General features: G+C 39.2%; 3 protein-coding genes and 2 pseudogenes across 3 annotated transcripts; 1 reads left to right on the plus strand and 4 right to left on the minus strand.

Annotated features, from left to right (window-relative positions):
* The first annotated feature begins 127 nt into the window (after nucleotides 1-127).
* LOC137714154 (oligopeptide transporter 1-like) lies at nucleotides 128-3636 on the plus strand. The gene is made up of 7 exons (XM_068453434.1): nucleotides 128-194; nucleotides 358-800; nucleotides 1231-1328; nucleotides 1466-2038; nucleotides 2272-2539; nucleotides 2700-2882; nucleotides 3016-3636. The coding sequence occupies exons 1-7, from the start codon at nucleotides 128-130 to the stop codon at nucleotides 3634-3636; spliced, it is 2253 nt and encodes a 750-aa protein (XP_068309535.1).
* Nucleotides 3637-3937: 301 nt separating this feature from the next.
* Nucleotides 3938-5767, minus strand: LOC137715164 (pentatricopeptide repeat-containing protein At5g48910-like; annotated as a pseudogene).
* Nucleotides 5768-6388: 621 nt separating this feature from the next.
* LOC137715803 (ER membrane protein complex subunit 8/9 homolog) lies at nucleotides 6389-9112 on the minus strand. The gene is made up of 5 exons (XM_068455150.1): nucleotides 8795-9112; nucleotides 8502-8648; nucleotides 8347-8406; nucleotides 6817-6980; nucleotides 6389-6721 (listed from the first exon to the last, which is right to left on the minus strand). Exons 1-5 carry the CDS (start codon nucleotides 8999-9001, stop codon nucleotides 6691-6693), a joined length of 609 nt encoding a protein of 202 aa, XP_068311251.1. The 5' UTR covers nucleotides 9002-9112; the 3' UTR covers nucleotides 6389-6690.
* Nucleotides 9113-10503: 1391 nt separating this feature from the next.
* On the minus strand, nucleotides 10504-13207 carry LOC137715474 (heterogeneous nuclear ribonucleoprotein 1-like). The gene is made up of 6 exons (XM_068454816.1): nucleotides 13056-13207; nucleotides 12761-12801; nucleotides 12242-12405; nucleotides 12016-12115; nucleotides 11690-11859; nucleotides 10504-11418 (listed from the first exon to the last, which is right to left on the minus strand). Exons 1-6 carry the CDS (start codon nucleotides 13109-13111, stop codon nucleotides 10894-10896), a joined length of 1056 nt encoding a protein of 351 aa, XP_068310917.1. The 5' UTR covers nucleotides 13112-13207; the 3' UTR covers nucleotides 10504-10893.
* A 698-nt stretch (nucleotides 13208-13905) lies between these two features.
* LOC137716533 (pentatricopeptide repeat-containing protein At3g61360-like) lies at nucleotides 13906-17013 on the minus strand (annotated as a pseudogene).
* Nucleotides 17014-18672: the final 1659 nt, after the last annotated feature.

Genomic DNA, 18672 nt, shown 5'->3' on the forward strand with positions numbered 1-18672 from the left:
TGAAAGGACCATGAATTCAACCCAAGTGTGTGCACCGGAGAAACTAGCATACATAAAACAGGTGTGAGAGGCTTTGTTATTTGCTTGAAGGAGAAACAAAGACAGTGAAGGAGGCAAAGAAGGACCGATGACGGTGAAGTACGACGATGACATCCCTGGTGGGAAGTCTCACTTCAACATCGACGTCACCGTCGGTAAGACCCCACCACCACCCCCCAAAAAAAGAAAAAATCGATCCATTTCTTTTTCTTACAGTCATACCACACTTTGATGCATGCACACATTCCTTTTTTTTTCTTTTATGTTTTTGTTGCGTTTAATGAGTCATTTTTGTATACATATCGCACATGAAAACAGATGAAGAAGTGAATGACTGCCCAATTGAGCAAGTTAGGCTAACGGTTCCAACCACAGACGACCCATCGGAGCCGACCATGACGTTCCGGACGTGGGTTCTCGGCCTACTATCATGCGTTATTCTTGCTTTCGTGAACCAATTTTTCGGCTACCGTCAAAACCATCTATACGTTTCTTCGGTCTCGGCCCAAATCGTAGTCCTCCCCCTAGGAAAGCTGATGGCGGCGGTCCTTCCTGCGACGGAGTTCCAAGTCCCATTTACAAAATGGTCGTTTTCTTTGAATCCGGGGCCTTTCAGTATGAAAGAACATGTTTTGATCACTATATTTGCAAACTCTGGATCAAACAGTGTTTATGCAGTTAACATTATCACAATTGTCAAGGCTTACTACCACCGAGATATTCACATCATGGCAGCCTTCTTGTTATCTCAAACCACTCAGGCAAGTTTTTGTACCACATTTTGAATAAAAGTTAGTATATGCGGGACCTGCTCGAAGAAAAACTTGAGACTAGACTTTTGGTACGTGGAGCGGCCCGTATACCCTAGTTAAAACATAATATGTGTTATAGAATCTGAATCATTGAGAAAAACCTATAACACAAGCTATGTTTTGATCGGAAAACACATACATCATTCAAACTGACAGGTGGTAGGGGAAGTAAGATCCTTGCTTAGGGTTTTCCACAAAATGGGCATCGCATCACAATTTTTCTTAAATACCCATAGGCACTTAGCGCCAACGCATATTTGACTATTGGGTTTGATCTAACGGGCTCAAACACTCTGTTTAAACCGTTGGGTCAAATTCAATGGTCAAATATGCCAGTTTAAACCACATCAAGCATTACTTTTATGAATTTTTTTTTCAGATGCTTGGATATGGATGGGCTGGATTATTCAGAAAATTTCTTGTTGACTCACCTTACATGTGGTGGCCTTCAAATCTTGTTCAAGTCTCTCTATTCAGGTACATATATGATCAATTTTAGCAAAAGAAACACTCGTAGCTCAAGCAGTTAAGAGTATCCAGACCTGTTTTCAAAGTTCTGTGTTCGATTCCCGCCCCTTGAATTAACTAAATCATAAAATGTGAATAAATGGCAGGGCATTGCATGAAAGGGAAAAGAGACCCAAAGGAGGCAGAACCAGGATGCAATTCTTCATCATTGTTTTCGTATGCAGCTTTGCGTACTACATTGTCCCAAGCTTATTCTTCCCTTCCCTAACAGCTCTCTCCTTCGTCTGTTGGATTTGGAAGGACTCCATCACTGCGCAACAGATTGGTTCCGGCCTCAAGGGCCTCGGAATTGGTTCGTTTGCCCTCGACTGGTCCACCATCGCCGCCTTCCTGGGCAGCCCTCTAGCCTACCCAGATGTTGCTGTGATCAACATGCTAATTGGCTTTGTTCTGATTTTTTACATCATTTTGCCTATTACGTATTGGACCAATACCTATGATGCAAAGAAATTCCCAATCTTTTCCTCCCACACATTTGATGTTGATGGCCAAAAGTACAACGTTTCGAGAATTCTCAATAAGAAAACTTTCGATATCGATTTGCCCCGGTATAACAGTTACAGTAAACTCCACCTCAGTACCTTCTTTGCCCTCACCTATGGCTGGGGCTTTGCCACTCTTACATCGACTATTTCACATGTTGGACTCTATCATGGAAAGTAAGTTTTTCTCTTTTTCGATGTTAAAAGTTGGGATAGTTACTAGCATAACTCGCATGATATGATGCGGTAAAGAAATGTGATCTCCCTAACATTACCTTAACTCAGAAGAAGAAATTGAAACCTAACCCATCGCTCGTAATCTCCTATACACGAACTCTGCAATATTTCTTAAGAACTAATAACATTTTCCTTGTTATCTTCTTTTATGGGACATGGATCATGAAAAACAGAGAAATCTGGCATCTGTGGAGAAAGACGACCGGTGCAGTGAAAAATCAGCTCGGCGACGTCCACACAAGACTTATGAAGAGGAACTATGAACCAGTCCCAGAATGGTGGTTCCAGATAATCCTTGTTTTCATGGTTGGTCTTGCCATCTTTACCTGTGAAGGTTTCGGCAAACAGCTCCAACTTCCATGGTGGGGAGTTTTACTCGCCTGTACCATTGCACTAGCTTTCACCCTACCCATCGGAGTTATTGCCGCTACAACAAACATGGTACGGCCAACCCTAGATACAGCATTTGTGTATTACATTGAATACGTAGATACATGAACATGCCTACAAATATCTTACCTATACCCGGGTTTAATAAAGTCGAAGCGTGTTCCAAGGACTACTAATACCTTTTATGCTCATTTCAATATTTACTGTGCAGCAACCAGGGCTCAACATAATTACAGAGTTAATTATCGGGTACATTTATCCCGGGAGGCCTTTGGCTAATGTGGCTTTCAAGACCTATGGATATATCAGCATGTCACAGGCACTCATGTTTCTTGGTGACTTCAAATTAGGCCACTATATGAAGATCCCCCCCAAGTCCATGTTTATAGTGCAGGTAACCATCGACAGAATGAGTGCGATGCTCCTAGTAGTAATAATAGTATTAGTAATGTTTGTTTCGTTTTTCATATGATATAATGAAACAGAAACACATAGTTACATGCAATTGTCCAATTTTGTATGTTCAGTTAGCCGGAACAGTGACGGCTACAAGTGCCTTCTTTGGTACATCATGGTGGCTTCTCACTACTGTGAAGAACATCTGTGATCCAGCAAACTTGCCAGCGGGAAGTCCGTGGACATGCCCGGGTGATGATGTGTTCTACAATGCTTCAATCATATGGGGAGTCATAGGCCCACTCAGAATGTTCACTAAGAAAGGAAACTACCCAGAGTTGAACTGGTTCTTCCTCCTCGGCTTTCTGTCACCTATTCCCGGTTGGCTACTCCACAAAAAATTCCCCAATAAGAAGTGGATTCGGCACATAAACATGCCTATAATCCTTGGATCAACGGGTGTCATGCCACCAGCGAAAGCCATAAACTATTTGTCATGGTTTTCAGTTGCACTCGTCTTCAACTTGTATGTTTACAGAAAGCACAAGGGGTGGTGGGCTAGGCATAACTATATCCTATCTGCTGCTTTGGATGCCGGTGTGGCCTTTACAGCAGTTACCCTATATGTCACCCTCCAATCCAAGGAAATTATGGGTCCAAAGTGGTGGGGTCTGGACCAAGACGACCATTGTCCGTTGGCCAAGTGTCCTACTGCACCAGGGATAAAGACTAAGGGATGTCCAGTTCTCTAAGATATGCTTCAAAATCATCCTAGAATGTTTACAAATCATAGCCCAGTCTTCTAGTTTTTTATGATAATGATGATGATGTTATTACCATCATGGCAGTTCAGAAAGATGTAGCGGCTTAGTGAATTAGTTTGAATTACTTTGCAGACAAGTTTTATTCTTGTGCAATTAAATAGTTTGTTTATTTTTCATAATTTGGAGCCAGAGATTCAAAGTAATCTTTAAAACTGAAAAATGTATTGTCACTGAAAATGATGTTAGTTGAACTGTCTAATGTTCTTAATTAGGAGTGTAGATCGTCTTACTAGTAATCCCGGCAGGAACAAAAGCCATCTTTGAAACAATGGAACCGGTTACGGTCACACACAACGCTCTCTGTACTAACAATTGCTGATATAAGTTTGAAAGCAGCATGACAGTCCTCACAAACACGAAGATTCTTCATAATTCGAATTGGTGTTCCATGTTACGTGTTGATGAACCCGAAAACCAGCACTAATTTCCCTCTATGACGATAGAGAAATTTTTCCTTCTGATCCTCTTCCATGTCTAGCAGAACAACTGAGGTGTTAGGCACATAGCTTCATTTTCTCAAGTAGTCTCTCCCACATTTGGACGATCTCTTGAGCTTGAGGACGGGTTTCATCCCCGGCTACAAACTCGTGAACCACTCCATCCACTGTAATTGAACTCCACCAGGGCGTCCTCTCACCCCTCGATCCCTCATTATCTTTCTCACCGTCGCTGTGTCTTCCCACCGTTGTGCTTCTGCATAAATGTTTGACAGAACCACATAGTAGCCATCATTAAGTGAATCCAATTCCGAAAGGTGCTTTGTTGCTTCTTCAGCCAGTTCAATGTTTTTGTGAACTTAGCATCCGCCAAGGAGAGCTCCCCATACGACACTATTGGGCTTGATAGGCATGTTTGTGATAAACTCGATCGCGAGCCTCTTGAAGGAGCCCTGCCCTACTTAAAAGATCAACCATGCAACCGTAATGCTCAATTCTAGGAACTATACCATAATCGTTAGTCATGCTGGTGAAGACATCACGACCTGATCCACAAACCCAATGTGACTAGAAGCATGCAACACTCCGACAAAGGATACATCATTCAGATCCATGCCTTTCTGAATCATTTTAGAGAAAAGTCTTAAGAGCTTCCTCAGCTTGCCCATGCATGGCAAACCCTGCGATCATAGCTGATCATGACACAACCGTTCGCTCTTTCATCCCATCGAAAACTTTGCAGGCATCCTCCAAGCATCCACATTTGACATACATTTCAATCGAAGTGTTGGAAACCCGAACATTTTTGCTAAACCCACTTTGGTTCGAGAACTCATGAATTCTCCTACCCAAACCCAAGTCCCCCCAGTCAGCACACGCCACAAGAACAGCCACTACCATCACCTCATTTGGCCTCACGCCAACCTCTTCCATCTCCGAAAACAAACCAATGGTCTCCTTAGGCTTCCCGCATTGAACAGACCCTGAAATCATCAACGTCCATGACCTCACACTTCTACCAGGCATCCGCAAAAAGACGTCATACGCTCCCTTAATATCATCCCTCTTTACCAACTGTGACATCAATATATTCCTGGATACATCTCTCCACCACACAATGTATACAAATTCAGAATCATATTCATCAAAAATAATTTCGACTGAAACCCAAGTTTCTCCACATACCCATGAACCACCCTTCCAATGGAAACATCCGACAAACGTGTGCATGCCTCCAGAACGAAAGACAGCGTAAAACTATCCGGTGAAACACGAAAGCTCTGCAGCTGGTTAAAAAGCAGAACTGCCTCAATGGAGTCGTTGCCTTCGGCAAAGGCTTTCAGGCACGAGTTCCAGGCTTCGGTCTCGGAGGTATCAAGGTGGTGGAAGAGTTTCCGGGCGTAGGCGAAGCTGGGGTTGAGTGAGCAGACCAAGGCGATTCGAGAGGGAGGGAGGGAGGTGAGGGAAGAGTTCGTTATGATGAAGTGGGCGTGGAGTTGCTTGAGCTCGGATGGGGAGGCGAAGCTGTGGAGGAGGTGGGTTGCTGTAAGCTTTTGGGGAGTGTGAGAGTCTGTGATGTGGTTCAGAGGATGAAGATGGAGGCAAGTGACCGTTGAAAGCATCGAGACTTTTCAAAAGGTCGTTGAGTTTCGGTTTTTTCTTCTCTTCTGAAGCGTCGGCCTTTGGGTTTTATACACGAGTGAGGGTAAAATGGGAACTTAAGGTGCAAAATATATTTTTGGGTGCACTTAGATAAGTGTGGAGTTTCTAGAGCTTCGGCTATAAACACTTTCGCTGAAAATAAACACTTTTACCGAAAACGTTTTTAGTTATTTTAAAACTTTTAAAGCATTTCAAGTAAAATAATGCATTTGATAAAACGTTTCATCCATCCGTTTGCTATCAACACTTATTTACCAATGTTACCAACAGTTCGTCTGCGTAATATCAGTAGCTTGTACTTTAACAAAGAGCAGATTCCCGTCCACATATTATCTACTAGTGTTATAAACAAGTCAACTACTCTATATCGACATTTCATCTTTTAATAAAGAATGGATACAGGGAATGAAGGAAGTAGGACGAAATCATATACACCTGTTTTATACCAACGGTGCGAACCAAAGACTTCCGGTAAATGTTTTTAACCACTTGAGCTACAATCTCCACGTAAATATGATTGCGTCGACAACGTTAACCCAATGTCTAACAACATAACATTGTAAACCCAGTCAACAAGAAAATTTGATGCAAAGGAAAGATAACTTGAGGTGCAAAACTGAATTGACATTTTTGTTCCAATTCTACAACCAAACCATAAACCTCATTTGAAGTGGTCCACAAAAGAAGATGCTGAAACCCTATGGCGTCGAATGTAAAAGTATGAGAAGATAATTGATATCCAGTTTTTCACATCTCTGAAAATTCCTTACAAAAAAGAAAGTGATGAGCTTGATGTCAATGTATGCCCCCTTGTCCTCTAAACCCAGCACGAGAAACTGAGTTAAGCATGGAGCCATTTGCAATACCGACAGGGATGGCCGATTTACTTGAATAGTTCTGGGTTCAGCCAGTCCCTGTCATTTACATTTTGAATCAACATCAGTTTACCCTATCAATACGAATATTAGTTGAAAATAAGATAACAAAAATTAAGGTGTATTGCACTCACTTGCTAATGTCATTGAGGTGATCATCGAAATCTACAACATCCTGCCATTTTTCGGTAGAGATGTAATCCAATAGAACAACATTTGCTGATGGCTCCTTGATGGTCAACTGGTTTCCATCCGATCCAACTAACTTCCAAGTCCTGGATGCATCCTTCGTGTAGAGCTGATTTTTCGAAAGGTAGAAAAACAAAGATTAAATAGGAGGAAGACGAAGTTAGTGTCGACGAAGATGAAATCACTTAGAATCAGATCCAACTAACAATCAGGTAATACAAAACTGGATTAACATAAAACGAAGTTAATATCAAAGAAGATGAGGTCATTAAAGAATCAAAGATGGTTTCAACATAGAATCAATTCAAGACAAATAACTTCCGGAAGATTTAACAAAGACTGTCCATCGAAGTCCTTGGAATTTCCAAAAAGATAATAATATCAAACTTCATTTTTTTTGTTTCCCGAATAAGGACTATTGCCAATTCCTTCAAAACTCTATTGCAATCCTTACCTTGCTAGCTTTCCAAACAATTGAATATATCAAAGCCAAAAGATACTAAAGGGAAGCCATGTCAGGGCATAGTTCAAACAGTGTGGAGCTCTGCTATAGTGATAAGGTAAAGAGTTCTAAGAAATGCTCTGAAGGAGCTCTTCAAGATGTAGCAAACACCAATTTGATTAAAAATTGATCTAATGAAGAAAACGATGGAAAATGTGAGGGTCACACAGATAATCTAGAACATAGACTAGGAATGGGAAAAGAAGGTGTCTGTGGTTATCTGCAGGAAGCAGGTGAAATCTAGTATCCCCAAATTCAGAAAGAGCTTATAATTTAGAAAAATGCAGGTTCACTAAATGATAATCCTAAAATAATACAAGAAAACTAAATCTTATGGAGGGCGGGCGAGGATGAAAAATATGACAGTGTATGAGACTATTAAAAATATGTTAGCTTCTGTCTGGGCCGCCAAAAGAAGTAAACAACTCCGGTAGCCCCAAAAATAAAAACTTTATTAACTTAACCTAAAGCACATTGCACTCCAAGCTTTTGTAGCTTAGAGTTGGTTTGAAAGGAAGGTCCAAAAGGTAATCTCATTCACCTTACATTTGGGTTAGGAATTAGGCTGACCTGCAATCCCATTGTGGATGTTCCGCTTCTCAAGAAACTTTAGCTCATGGAGTATGCCTTTATCTAGTTCATTTCTATTTCAGTAAAATGGGTAAAAAAAAAACTGTGAGATGCACAGATTGGCATCAAAATATAGTCTTCTAAATGTTACAAAAGACATCTCAAAAACTTCGTGTACATATATACCAAATTATTTAGTTCTAGGAAAACAAAAACGCATACCTCACACAAATTTCTCATTTCTCACATTTTTTTAGCTAAGACCGACAAGCGGTTCATACAATCAAATACACTCATACACTCATACACCCATCATATCATATAAATGGACAAAGAAAAAGATCAGTGCTTTTCATAAATAAATATGCATCGCCCCCAAACAGATAAAGTTAAAGATACACACCTGCACTACGGGGCTCCGGTCCTTAGTCTTCGACAAAGCTTCAAGCTTCCTGTTATCAAGCTAGAAATGGATGAAAAGACATGAATGTTATAACCCAATACCAAAAAAGCAAACATACAGCACAAACAGAACTTCATGGACTGAAAATTGCATACCAAAAGAATTGCGGCTTGAGGAAGGTAGCGATAAATGTGATCGCCGACATTCTTGGCAATGCCGCCGAGCTCGTGATCGTCAAACCTCTCGTTAGCATGGAAATACCCCACTATGCTCACTCCTTTAGCAGCAAAGTGCTCCTCTATCTGTCCCAATTCAATCACAACAACCAAAAATTAATCAAATTACAGAGTTAGGGCACCGTTTGTTTCCCGGGAAAATCCCAATTCGAGTGTCTGAAACCCTAGAGGAACAAAGTGGTGTGAGAAAAAGAGAGGATTTTAGGACCCACCAGGATGAGGGAGATCTCGAGCTGGGGGAGGAGGCCGATGTGGGAGTGGAAGAGAGGGACGGAATCGGTGATCTCCACGACGTCGTTGTGGGGGGAGACGCGACCGAGGAGGATGCCGTTGACGGCGGAGGTCTTGTGCTTGAGAGCGTGTAGCACTAGCTTTAGGTAGGCATTTTGTGCGATCTCGTAACGTAACTCGCCACCCATCACTCACTGAGTTGGACTTCACTTGCTGAATCGCCGGCAACAGAGGAGAGAGAGAGAGAGAGAGAGAGAGAGACTGAGAAGGCAAAGTAGAGAGAGAGTCCAAAATTTCAGTGTTTTTGTAAGTTTGGGGATCTGAACGTTATTATGCGAATATTTCTAGTCTTTTTCCGGAGATCCTAGGAATCAATGATCGCGATTGTTGATTATACATTATGTGAATAATTTTTGTTAGATATTATTTATTTTAAATTTTAAATTTTAAATTTTGAAATGATTTCTGACCACACGATGTACAATGAACAATTACGATTACGAGATATCTAGAATTTCCAAAATAATGATTCGCGCCGAATCCTTTTTCTTTTATTTTATTTTTTAACCAAACTTGGTTCTTTTTTTTTCCTCAATTTTTTGTTTCCCCACATAAATCAATGAATGGATCCGAGACATTATTTTTTTACATAATTTTTACACACGTTTTTGTAAAGTTTAAATATTCTCTTAATGATCATGTTTGCCAACAATCATCAAATCTAAAATCATACAATCGTTAGTTTTGAATTCTTTGTTGAATTGTATTCGTCAATTTTCTTTACTAGTCTCAATAATTTTGAATTTATCTAATTTTTTGTTTAATGACTACCTTGTTTAAAAGGGAAGCACAAAAGGTCAAATAAAAGTGTGAAAATCGTTTTTTTTTTTTTTTAAAAAGGTCCAAAAATCACTTCCAGAATCATTCGTAAACAGTGGGAGGCCGAACCTAACCATATCCATGTGGCTAGTTCCATCCTTGCTCACTGCCCACAGTTCGATCATTGTCTTCCGATTTATTTGGTGGTAATTAGCATCAATGTTTAAATAACCATGCTAGCGCAGCAGGTGCCTGACTCAAAACTTGGGCATGAAATTTGGACGATGGCGGGTTTCGGCTGGCGAAGAGAACGATAACAAGGGCAGTTGCATCAACAGATAAAAAGGAAAAAAGGAGTGCCCGACCATTTGGAAGAAGGAAGTTTTGCTCCCAAAGTTCGAAAAACTTGGAAGAAATGGGGGGTAAATATAATTGTATAAGCAATTAGTAAGTTAAATGCATCACATTGTTCAACCAAAACTACACAGCAATCTTAAATACAAAGAAAGATATTTGAAAACAGAACTAGGGCAAACTGATAAGGTCAAATTTTCCCTCTACCGAAAGCAATCAACGGCATTTGCCAAACTGGAAAATCACACTTGAAACTTGCATCTCGTATAATTTCTTAATGATTTGGAAACTAGAATCACAGATGAAAGAGTACCATCTTACAAAAGCAAGTTAAAAAATATTCACCTGAATCTCAACACAAGGCTGTATGCGAATGGACACGAAGAGAACCCTAATGAAGAACCCTAACGAAGGAGCACATACAAAACTACAGCCCTGGACAGGAAACACGAATAATAGTACTAACGCATCAAAATATAACTATAAGTGACCGAATGCTAATGTAAACATCACAGGCTAGGCTAAGCAGATAAATTAAACCATTAGAGCATCTATCTAGATCACTAATTAGATTGTAATAAACTCCATCATCCGATACTATAGTCTACAACATACTAAATCATAATGAAACTACACGACGTCTGCAGCAGACACCAGGTGTTTCAATCTACATAGTTTTTCTAAACCATACAATATAGAAATAGACTAATAAACTCTTCTCGCCATAAAAAGTTTCTCAAACTGCAACCATAGGGGGTCTCTAACAGTTCCAAGAAAGTGCCTAACCGAGTGCCAGACGAATCTAAGCAACCTGTGTGAAACTTCTATGGCAAAGCTTAAGCAACTGCATCGAAAATCCTTCATTACTATCTTGCATAGGGATGGTACTCACTAGCACCTTCTATTTCTACCTTCCGTAGGGGTGGTACCGACTACTGTTACTATATCCCCCCCTTCCATATGGCCCACCTGCTCCTCCACCATAAGTAGCACCAGGACCAGAGTCATAGCCACCACCATAGTTTGAACCTCCATAACTTCCATAGCCTTCACTGCCTCGGCCATAACCACCTAAACCACTCGCATTATAGCCCCCACCATAACCACCACCATATGGTCCAAAGCGGCTAGAATAACCAAGGGAAGTCTCACCTCGATAGCCACCTAAGCTACTGCTGCCAAAATTCCCATAACCACTGCCAAATTCGCCACTATCGCTACCATAACCATAGCCATAACCACCACCATATCTACCACCAAGACCACCTGGTGTCCTATAGGGTCCAGGGCCAAACCCTCCATCAAAACTACCATAAGAACTGCCATATCCACCAAAGCCATCATTGAAAGAACGAGCCCTAGAATTGCTACCATATGCAGGAGCAGATGGTGGATTTGAGGCTTTCTTTGGTTCAGCTTTCTTGATCTCCACCTACAACAAAGCAACTTAGTTAACCTAGATTATTTAGAAATGGAGCTACAGTGATCACCCTTCCTGAGAAGATCTATACCTGTAACAAACTCCACCTAAAATTAGTTCCAAATAACTAACTTGAATTATTATAATAACTAACGGAAACGAAAGATAACAACCCTTTAATGCATAGATTTAACAAAACAGCAGAATGCAAAAATTGATGCTCCATGTCAAAAAGGATTTTGTATACATGCTGTTTACACAGAGACCTTCTAAACAAGCTCACCTGGGTACCCTCCATATCAATCATGTTTCCTTTAGATAACAATTCATCTACAACTTCCTCACTGTCAAAAATAACAAACCCAAAGCCTCTAGAACGATTGGTCTCATGGTCTCGTATGATCTGGTGTTCAACCACTTTCCCATACTCAGAGAAGAAACTTTTCAACTCATCTGCACAAATTTAGCAACCAAGTAAAAGGAATGAAGATGGTAATGCAAACAAGCTTAAGTAAATGTCGAGCAAAAGTTCAGTGTGAAACTAATAGGAAAGTGGCAACCTTCCGTGTTGTAAACACACTAAAGCAGAATAAAAACATAAAAGCATACCCTCGGAGACTGATGATGGAATGCCACCAACAAATATCTTCTTTGTCTTAAAATCCTTTGATTGCCCTTGACCTTTCGGAATGGTTCGCTTGATCTCAACCTGCATTATCCATAGAATTAATGTCATATATAAAATAAAGAGTATAAATAAGTAATAGCATCAATTCCTGAGCACCATAATTTACAGTAAACCATACAAAGATGCAGTCCTAAACATCTACTTTACCTGCTTTCCATTAATAACATGAGTTTCCTCAATAACTGCGTCAACAACTGATGGATCGGCATAGGTAATAAACCCAAATCCCCGTGGGGTACCGGTGAAGCGATCTTTCATTATCACTGAGTCCACTATCTCTCCATATTTCCCAAAGTGCTTGGTAAATGTTGCTATTGATCCCAAGCAAATAAAATAAAAGAAAGCGCAACACATTAGTAACAAAACAAAACGATAAATTGCATTTAATCTAAAACCATACAAAGCCAACTAACCAAGCAAGCTGAAAAATAATCTAAAATCATCCAAAGTCAATTATAAACCCAAAAATTAACCATAAGGATTCTATAAACTTCACTAATTTCATGCCACATAATTTCGCCGCACAATGCCACAACTTGAATTTAAATTTACTTCTTACAGGGAAGAAAAAGAATAACCTTTGCTAATTAACTTTGCGAACACAACAAAAAGGTAAAAATAAAATAAAATAAATTATAAATCTTTACGTTAGAAAAGAGAACTCACCATTTGTAGTGTCTTTTGCCAATCCACCGATGAAGATCTTTCTGCGAATTACCGATAAAATATTAAAAACAATTAGCAAACGTGAGGAAACGCCCAAACGATGCCCCAATGTTTGAATAACGAGAAAATACAGGAAACAACAGAAACTCCAGCTAGAAAATACAAAGATGCATAAAATCTTCAATTTTATTTTCTCAGAAAGATCCAATTTTCTCGAATACCAAACAGAAAACAGCTAAATTGGGTGCATGGAGAGAGAGAGAGAGAGAGAGAGAGGGAGGGAAGGAAGACGTACCCAGGGCTGGCGCCATCGCCTGAGTGAGGATGGCCGGCATTCGACTTCGAACCCATTGCGCTCGATATCGGATTTTTCTCGGGAAAATTTGATCAACAAAAAAGGTATGAACTTTAAGAGTTGGGAGCGCAGAGAGAATAACAAGATTAGGGTTTTTGAGTGGTGGAGAACATTATTTTTCCCCATATATATTGGAGGGTGTAACAGTATGTGAAATGTCAACCGTACCCCTCATATCGTATGGTATGAACACATCGAAAAGGATATATACTACGGTTTGACACCGACCTCTATTGCAAATTTGCAAACAAGCCACATCCAAACACAGAGAACAACTTATATGAGTCGGGAATATAACTAAAGCAGTATTTTCAACTACTCACATATTGTTATATAAGCTAAGTTACATACGATGCATGATTTTATTGGATTATTAAGGATTTTCGTTAAGGATAAGTTTATCTTTAAAAGGTGGTAATAAATTTCCTTATTCATGATTTTCTTTCTAAAAATTTATAATAATAAAATCCACGGAAGAGAAACTTAACCCATGATCTCAAGTGCATCGTGTAACCACTACCCCTTTGAGATTCTCTCTATAAAGCAATTGTGCTCATTATCACTTCTATTAGAAGCGCTTTAACAATAAACAAGCTAAATTGGAAAATCACTTGCAAGTGATTCATGAAGAAACATACGGCACGTGCTTCTCTATGAAGCGCTTCTTTGGCCAAACTGCTTCTAATTTTTCTGTAAATTGCAGTCAAAAGTGCTTTTGGCCGCCAAGAAGCACTTCTATTCTTCTAGAAGACTAGATGGACAACATGCCATCAATATATGCTCTTTTAACCAAGTGATTGTTTTCGTGATTAGTAAATCATGGATTGATACAACAACAACAAACAAACTACAAAAAGCATGGACATCATCCATTTATAACAAAGAACGTCCCTACAATTCTGTGTCAGTCTATGCAGGATCAGCGATCGTATGCCCTTTTCCTGGGGGCAACAGGGTATGCAATTTCCTTATCATCTGCTTCAGCTTCCTCAGCTTCTCCATCTCACCTTCCTGAACCAGAAAGCTTTCCAATGTCCGAAATGAAGCTTCACTCATACGTCTCCTTCTCTCCACCATTTGTGTCGAGCACTCAAATGCTTCGTTTACCCTACCGCGGGAGCACAATCCCGTTAACATAAGGTCCAATGCATGACCGTGAGGACAATATCCTTTCTCCACTAGGTATCGCCACAAATGCAAACCCGAATCAAGCTGATGATTTACACAGAAAAATTTCATTATCATCACCACCGTTCGCGTTTTGGGCACAAAACTTCTGTCAACCATTTTATGATATGGTCTGGAAACGCCTTCGATATCGTATGTCCTCATCAAGCCAGAGAAGATGGTGTGGTAAGTCATATCATCATGCTCAATATGATTCTTTTCCATCTCATCCATCAAGGCGACTGCCGACTTCAGATCTCTTGATCTAATAAGTGAACTCATCAAAGCATTGTAAGCCCCAGTATCCGCAAGCAAATTTCTCAAGCGAATCTCATCAAATAACTGTCGTGCCTTGATTGGATTTCGAGCAACCCTGCTCCATGGATCAGTGTAGTGATTGTTTCTAAAGTAGGCGACAAGTTTTCCTGTTCCATTCCTTCAAAAAGCCTCAATCCGTCAGCAAAGCAACTTTTCTTACAGTAAGCGTCGATTCTGATGTTATAAGTTACACTGTTTGGCTTAAAGCCTCTTTTAACCAGTTCATGGTAAAAGAGTTCTATTGCAGTAATATCTCCTGATTCCTTGAACCCCAGGAGCAAGATATTCATGGTCTTGGTGTTGGGTGAAAAGCGAGAACGCATCTTCATGAACACTGAACGTGCCTCCTTCATCTGCCTTTCGGTGCAAAATGCTCTAAGGAGTACGTTGAACTCATCAGTACCAAACTTCCTCCCAGCGAAAATATCATTCTCCAGTTTTTCAAATGCTTCAAGGACATCTTCATACGATTGAAATTTTGCTATTTTCGACAGAATGATGCTCATTGACTTAAGGGTAAGCAAGGACGGGTGCATCCTGCTTATTTTGGCCATCAACTCCCAAGCTTTATCAAAATAACGCATCCTGGTAAGGATGTGCAGCATCTTTTCAAAACCGTCTGAGCTTGGACATAACAGGGAATGATTGAGGGAATAATTAAAGAACTCAAGGGCCTTAAGACCGCTGGAATGGGCTGCGAAAAGGTGACCAAGAACATTCTCCACAAAACTGGTGGAAAGAACTTGTGGTGGGATGTACTGGAGAAGAGTCGGGTGAAGTGGTTGATCAGGATAAGCATGGTTGTTAATTATTCTGGCGATCGTATCAATTTCAATGTTGCTTTCTGACGACGGTAGAATTTGGGTGGACAATTTAAAGGCGTTAATGAAAGAAAATTTTAGGTTAGAAGAATTTCAGTAAGCTGATTGGATCTCTTTAGTCTCGTCAAATGGAGCATTCTCTCCTCAGTTGAACTTAACAATAAGCACAACTGAGTCGGCAACTTGAAATTTCCATTTGGAAATGCTCACTGATCTCAATACCCTGGATATCCAAGCAAACGAAAGTTAAAGGTCCAGTAAAGCTTAACAGTTAGACAAACAAAACATTATAAGTACGAGCAGGAAGTTGGAAAGCAACTATAACAGTGCAATCTATGGCTAAGTTTCTAGGCCTAGTATTAAAACAAATGAATCACTTCACGCAGCATAAGAATTAAGAAAAATAATCACACCACAGTGATTAGACACATTGATTCATACGCTACAATCACAAACAAACTATTAAATTGGTATAATTTGATTTTAGGCTCATGAACTGTAATGATTAATTCAAAGAGGCGACCAATAAACTCAAAGAGGCAACCAACTCACACGAGGAATAATGCTTTCATGGGATTTCAACATCAGCCGTATATTTGTTGATCCAAGATTAATCAGGAAAAGGTCACGAGAACGAGCATGACAAGCACCACAAGAAAAAGTACAGCACTAATTATTTCTAAGCCAATCATTCATATCGTACACTACCTCTGTGATTTCTGAAATAAATATTTGCATATCCTGAAAGTCTTGTAAGAAAACATATAGTGAACAAGATGACTGCATAGGACTTACAAATTTCATTCTCGTAAAAAAATTAAAACGAAAAATCCCTAAACTAAAACCTTCGGGATCCAATTTAGCTTGCTTTGGTTCATTCTGTTACTTTACCATTACGAAAATTCATCCATCTATCCATACGTTTGTGTAGCGAGAGAGAGTAGGATTCAATTAATATAAGCCATATTCATCTCTACAAAATTCAACATAACGACAGAAAATCATAAAAAAAGAGTGCTGTTATACAAACCATTCAAACACAACATTATGTTCTACAAACCAAAGCAGAACGGTGTAAACGATGAAAGACAATATATTTACGAACCCGAATCAATATTCAGGCAACACACGAGCAACCCAGATATCAAAATCTTGCCAGTGACACATTTTTCATACCAATTTCAAGATAAAGCAAGCAAAAATAGTGCGCACTGTAGTTGTTCGACGGAATGCCTCAGAGAAATATAACAAACATAAGCCCAGAAAGTGGAATCTAAAGAATCAGAGTTCAATACAAACACGAGGCAGAGCCGCAGAAGCACTTACCGGGAAAAGGTGTTGGTGCTGTGTTGCGTGCTTCAGCTTTTACAGTTTTTTCCGTTGTGCTCAATTTTTGGTGGTTAAAGAAGCGGACAAGTATGTCAACTACATAGTCTACTTAGGAGTTTGAGAGATCCTCTCCGGATCTCACCGTTTAAAGCAAGCATTAAGAAATCTGAATCACTTAAATTAAATTATGCGGTTCTTATTGATCCATTTTATTGACCTCATTTTATACATAATAAGGGTCCGGATCTCTTTCTCTTAAACGATTTGAATTTCTTAATTGTTAGACTTTAGAGAGTGAGATCCAGAGAGAATCACAATCCCTTACTCAGTACCGAGCTCTTATTTTTTTGTTTTTCCTATTTTTTTATCTGACAATCAATTTTTAGTTTGTTACGCAACTATCAACAGTGAGTATGCTCAAATAACTCAGAAACTTGCAGCATGCCTAATGTGACCTAAACTGATAATAGTCTCTCACACTCTCGACTTAAATTTTCATACAACTAATCACTTTACAAGCTCGCACTATAAAGATCGGCACTTAGGATTGAGATTTGTTTGGGCTAATTTGCCAATTTGGCATCGGGCTTCCTTTTTTGACCAGAAACAATATCATAGCCTTTCATTAATCAACACCATGCAATTACATAATGTCATTGGGTACATAATTTCAGTGACCAATAAATTAATCTAAAATGAATTTGCACAAAGTAGACTAGTAACATTAAACCCCTAGTAGATTGGAATTTGGTCTTATTGGTGGTGAAACAGCCTTTAATTCCATTGGAAATACTTCCCCGAACATGAGAGATTTTTCAGTGTGACCGAAATACGGGATAGTATACCATGTGTTACTATGCAAATACTAGGATATATGTGTTAAAAAGTTAATAACTTAAAAGGTAAAATTTTACACCACTTATATAAAAGCACGTGATGTACTACTCATGTTTCAGTCACAATGAAAAATTTCTTCCCGAACATTACTTTTCACGTGTGAATGCGGAGCTGATTGGCTGCAGAGAAACAAAATAGAAAGCTTGCAGACAAAGCAACATGAACAAGAGATCACAATTATAGACAAGAAATTCGAAGCTAGGGTTTACAAAAATTAGGGTAAATAAAAAAAAATTACACAAACTCATTCGTTCGGTGCGGTTTGCAAGTGTGGTTTGGAAGCGCGATCAGAAACCTAAATAAAAATTAAAATAAATTCCTAATTGGTTAAAAATTCAATCATTAAATTCAGGCATATAGTCTAATATCTAAGTAAATAAGATGTTGGACTTCCACCTATGCGTTTCAGGTTTAAAACTCCCTTAACCCTAAATTATTGTAATAGTGAGTTTCGAACTTTCTCCTCCCTTTAATAATAATAAAATTTAAAAAAAAAATTAGAAACCCTAGCTTAGGTATCTCTCCAGCAATGACTATTTTTCTTGGACAAGAAGAAGGTAACTCTCTCGCATGGGGAATTGGATATGAATTTAGCAGAGCATATTCAATTAAAAATTTGAGGGATTTAAATGGAAAACTAATGAAAATGGCTTAAAAACTTTGAATTTTAATGATAAAGACACAATAAATGGTAAAGTGAATAATATCAGGATTGACTTTTTAATGTAAAAATGTGGTTTTTCGTTAAATTAAACAGTACCGGAAACTTTTCGTTAAAGTTCCCATTTATAAATAGGTAATGCTAGGGAGAATAAATTTTAAACCAAATGATGAGGATGTTGATCATTGGTTTATTACTTAAGTGTTGATTAACGTGTTTACTTCTTATTAATCACACATCATTTGGTTTGAAAATTTGGTCTCCCTAGCATTCTTCTTTATAAATTTGTGTTGTTTGTTTCAGTAGGTTGGATGTTGTTGGCGGTGGTGCTATGGGCGGTTGTTGTCGCTCGGTTATCGCATCA

The sequence above is a fragment of the Pyrus communis genome, chromosome 14 (genome assembly GCF_963583255.1).
Source record: "Pyrus communis chromosome 14, drPyrComm1.1, whole genome shotgun sequence".
Lineage (NCBI taxonomy): Eukaryota > Viridiplantae > Streptophyta > Magnoliopsida > Rosales > Rosaceae > Pyrus > Pyrus communis.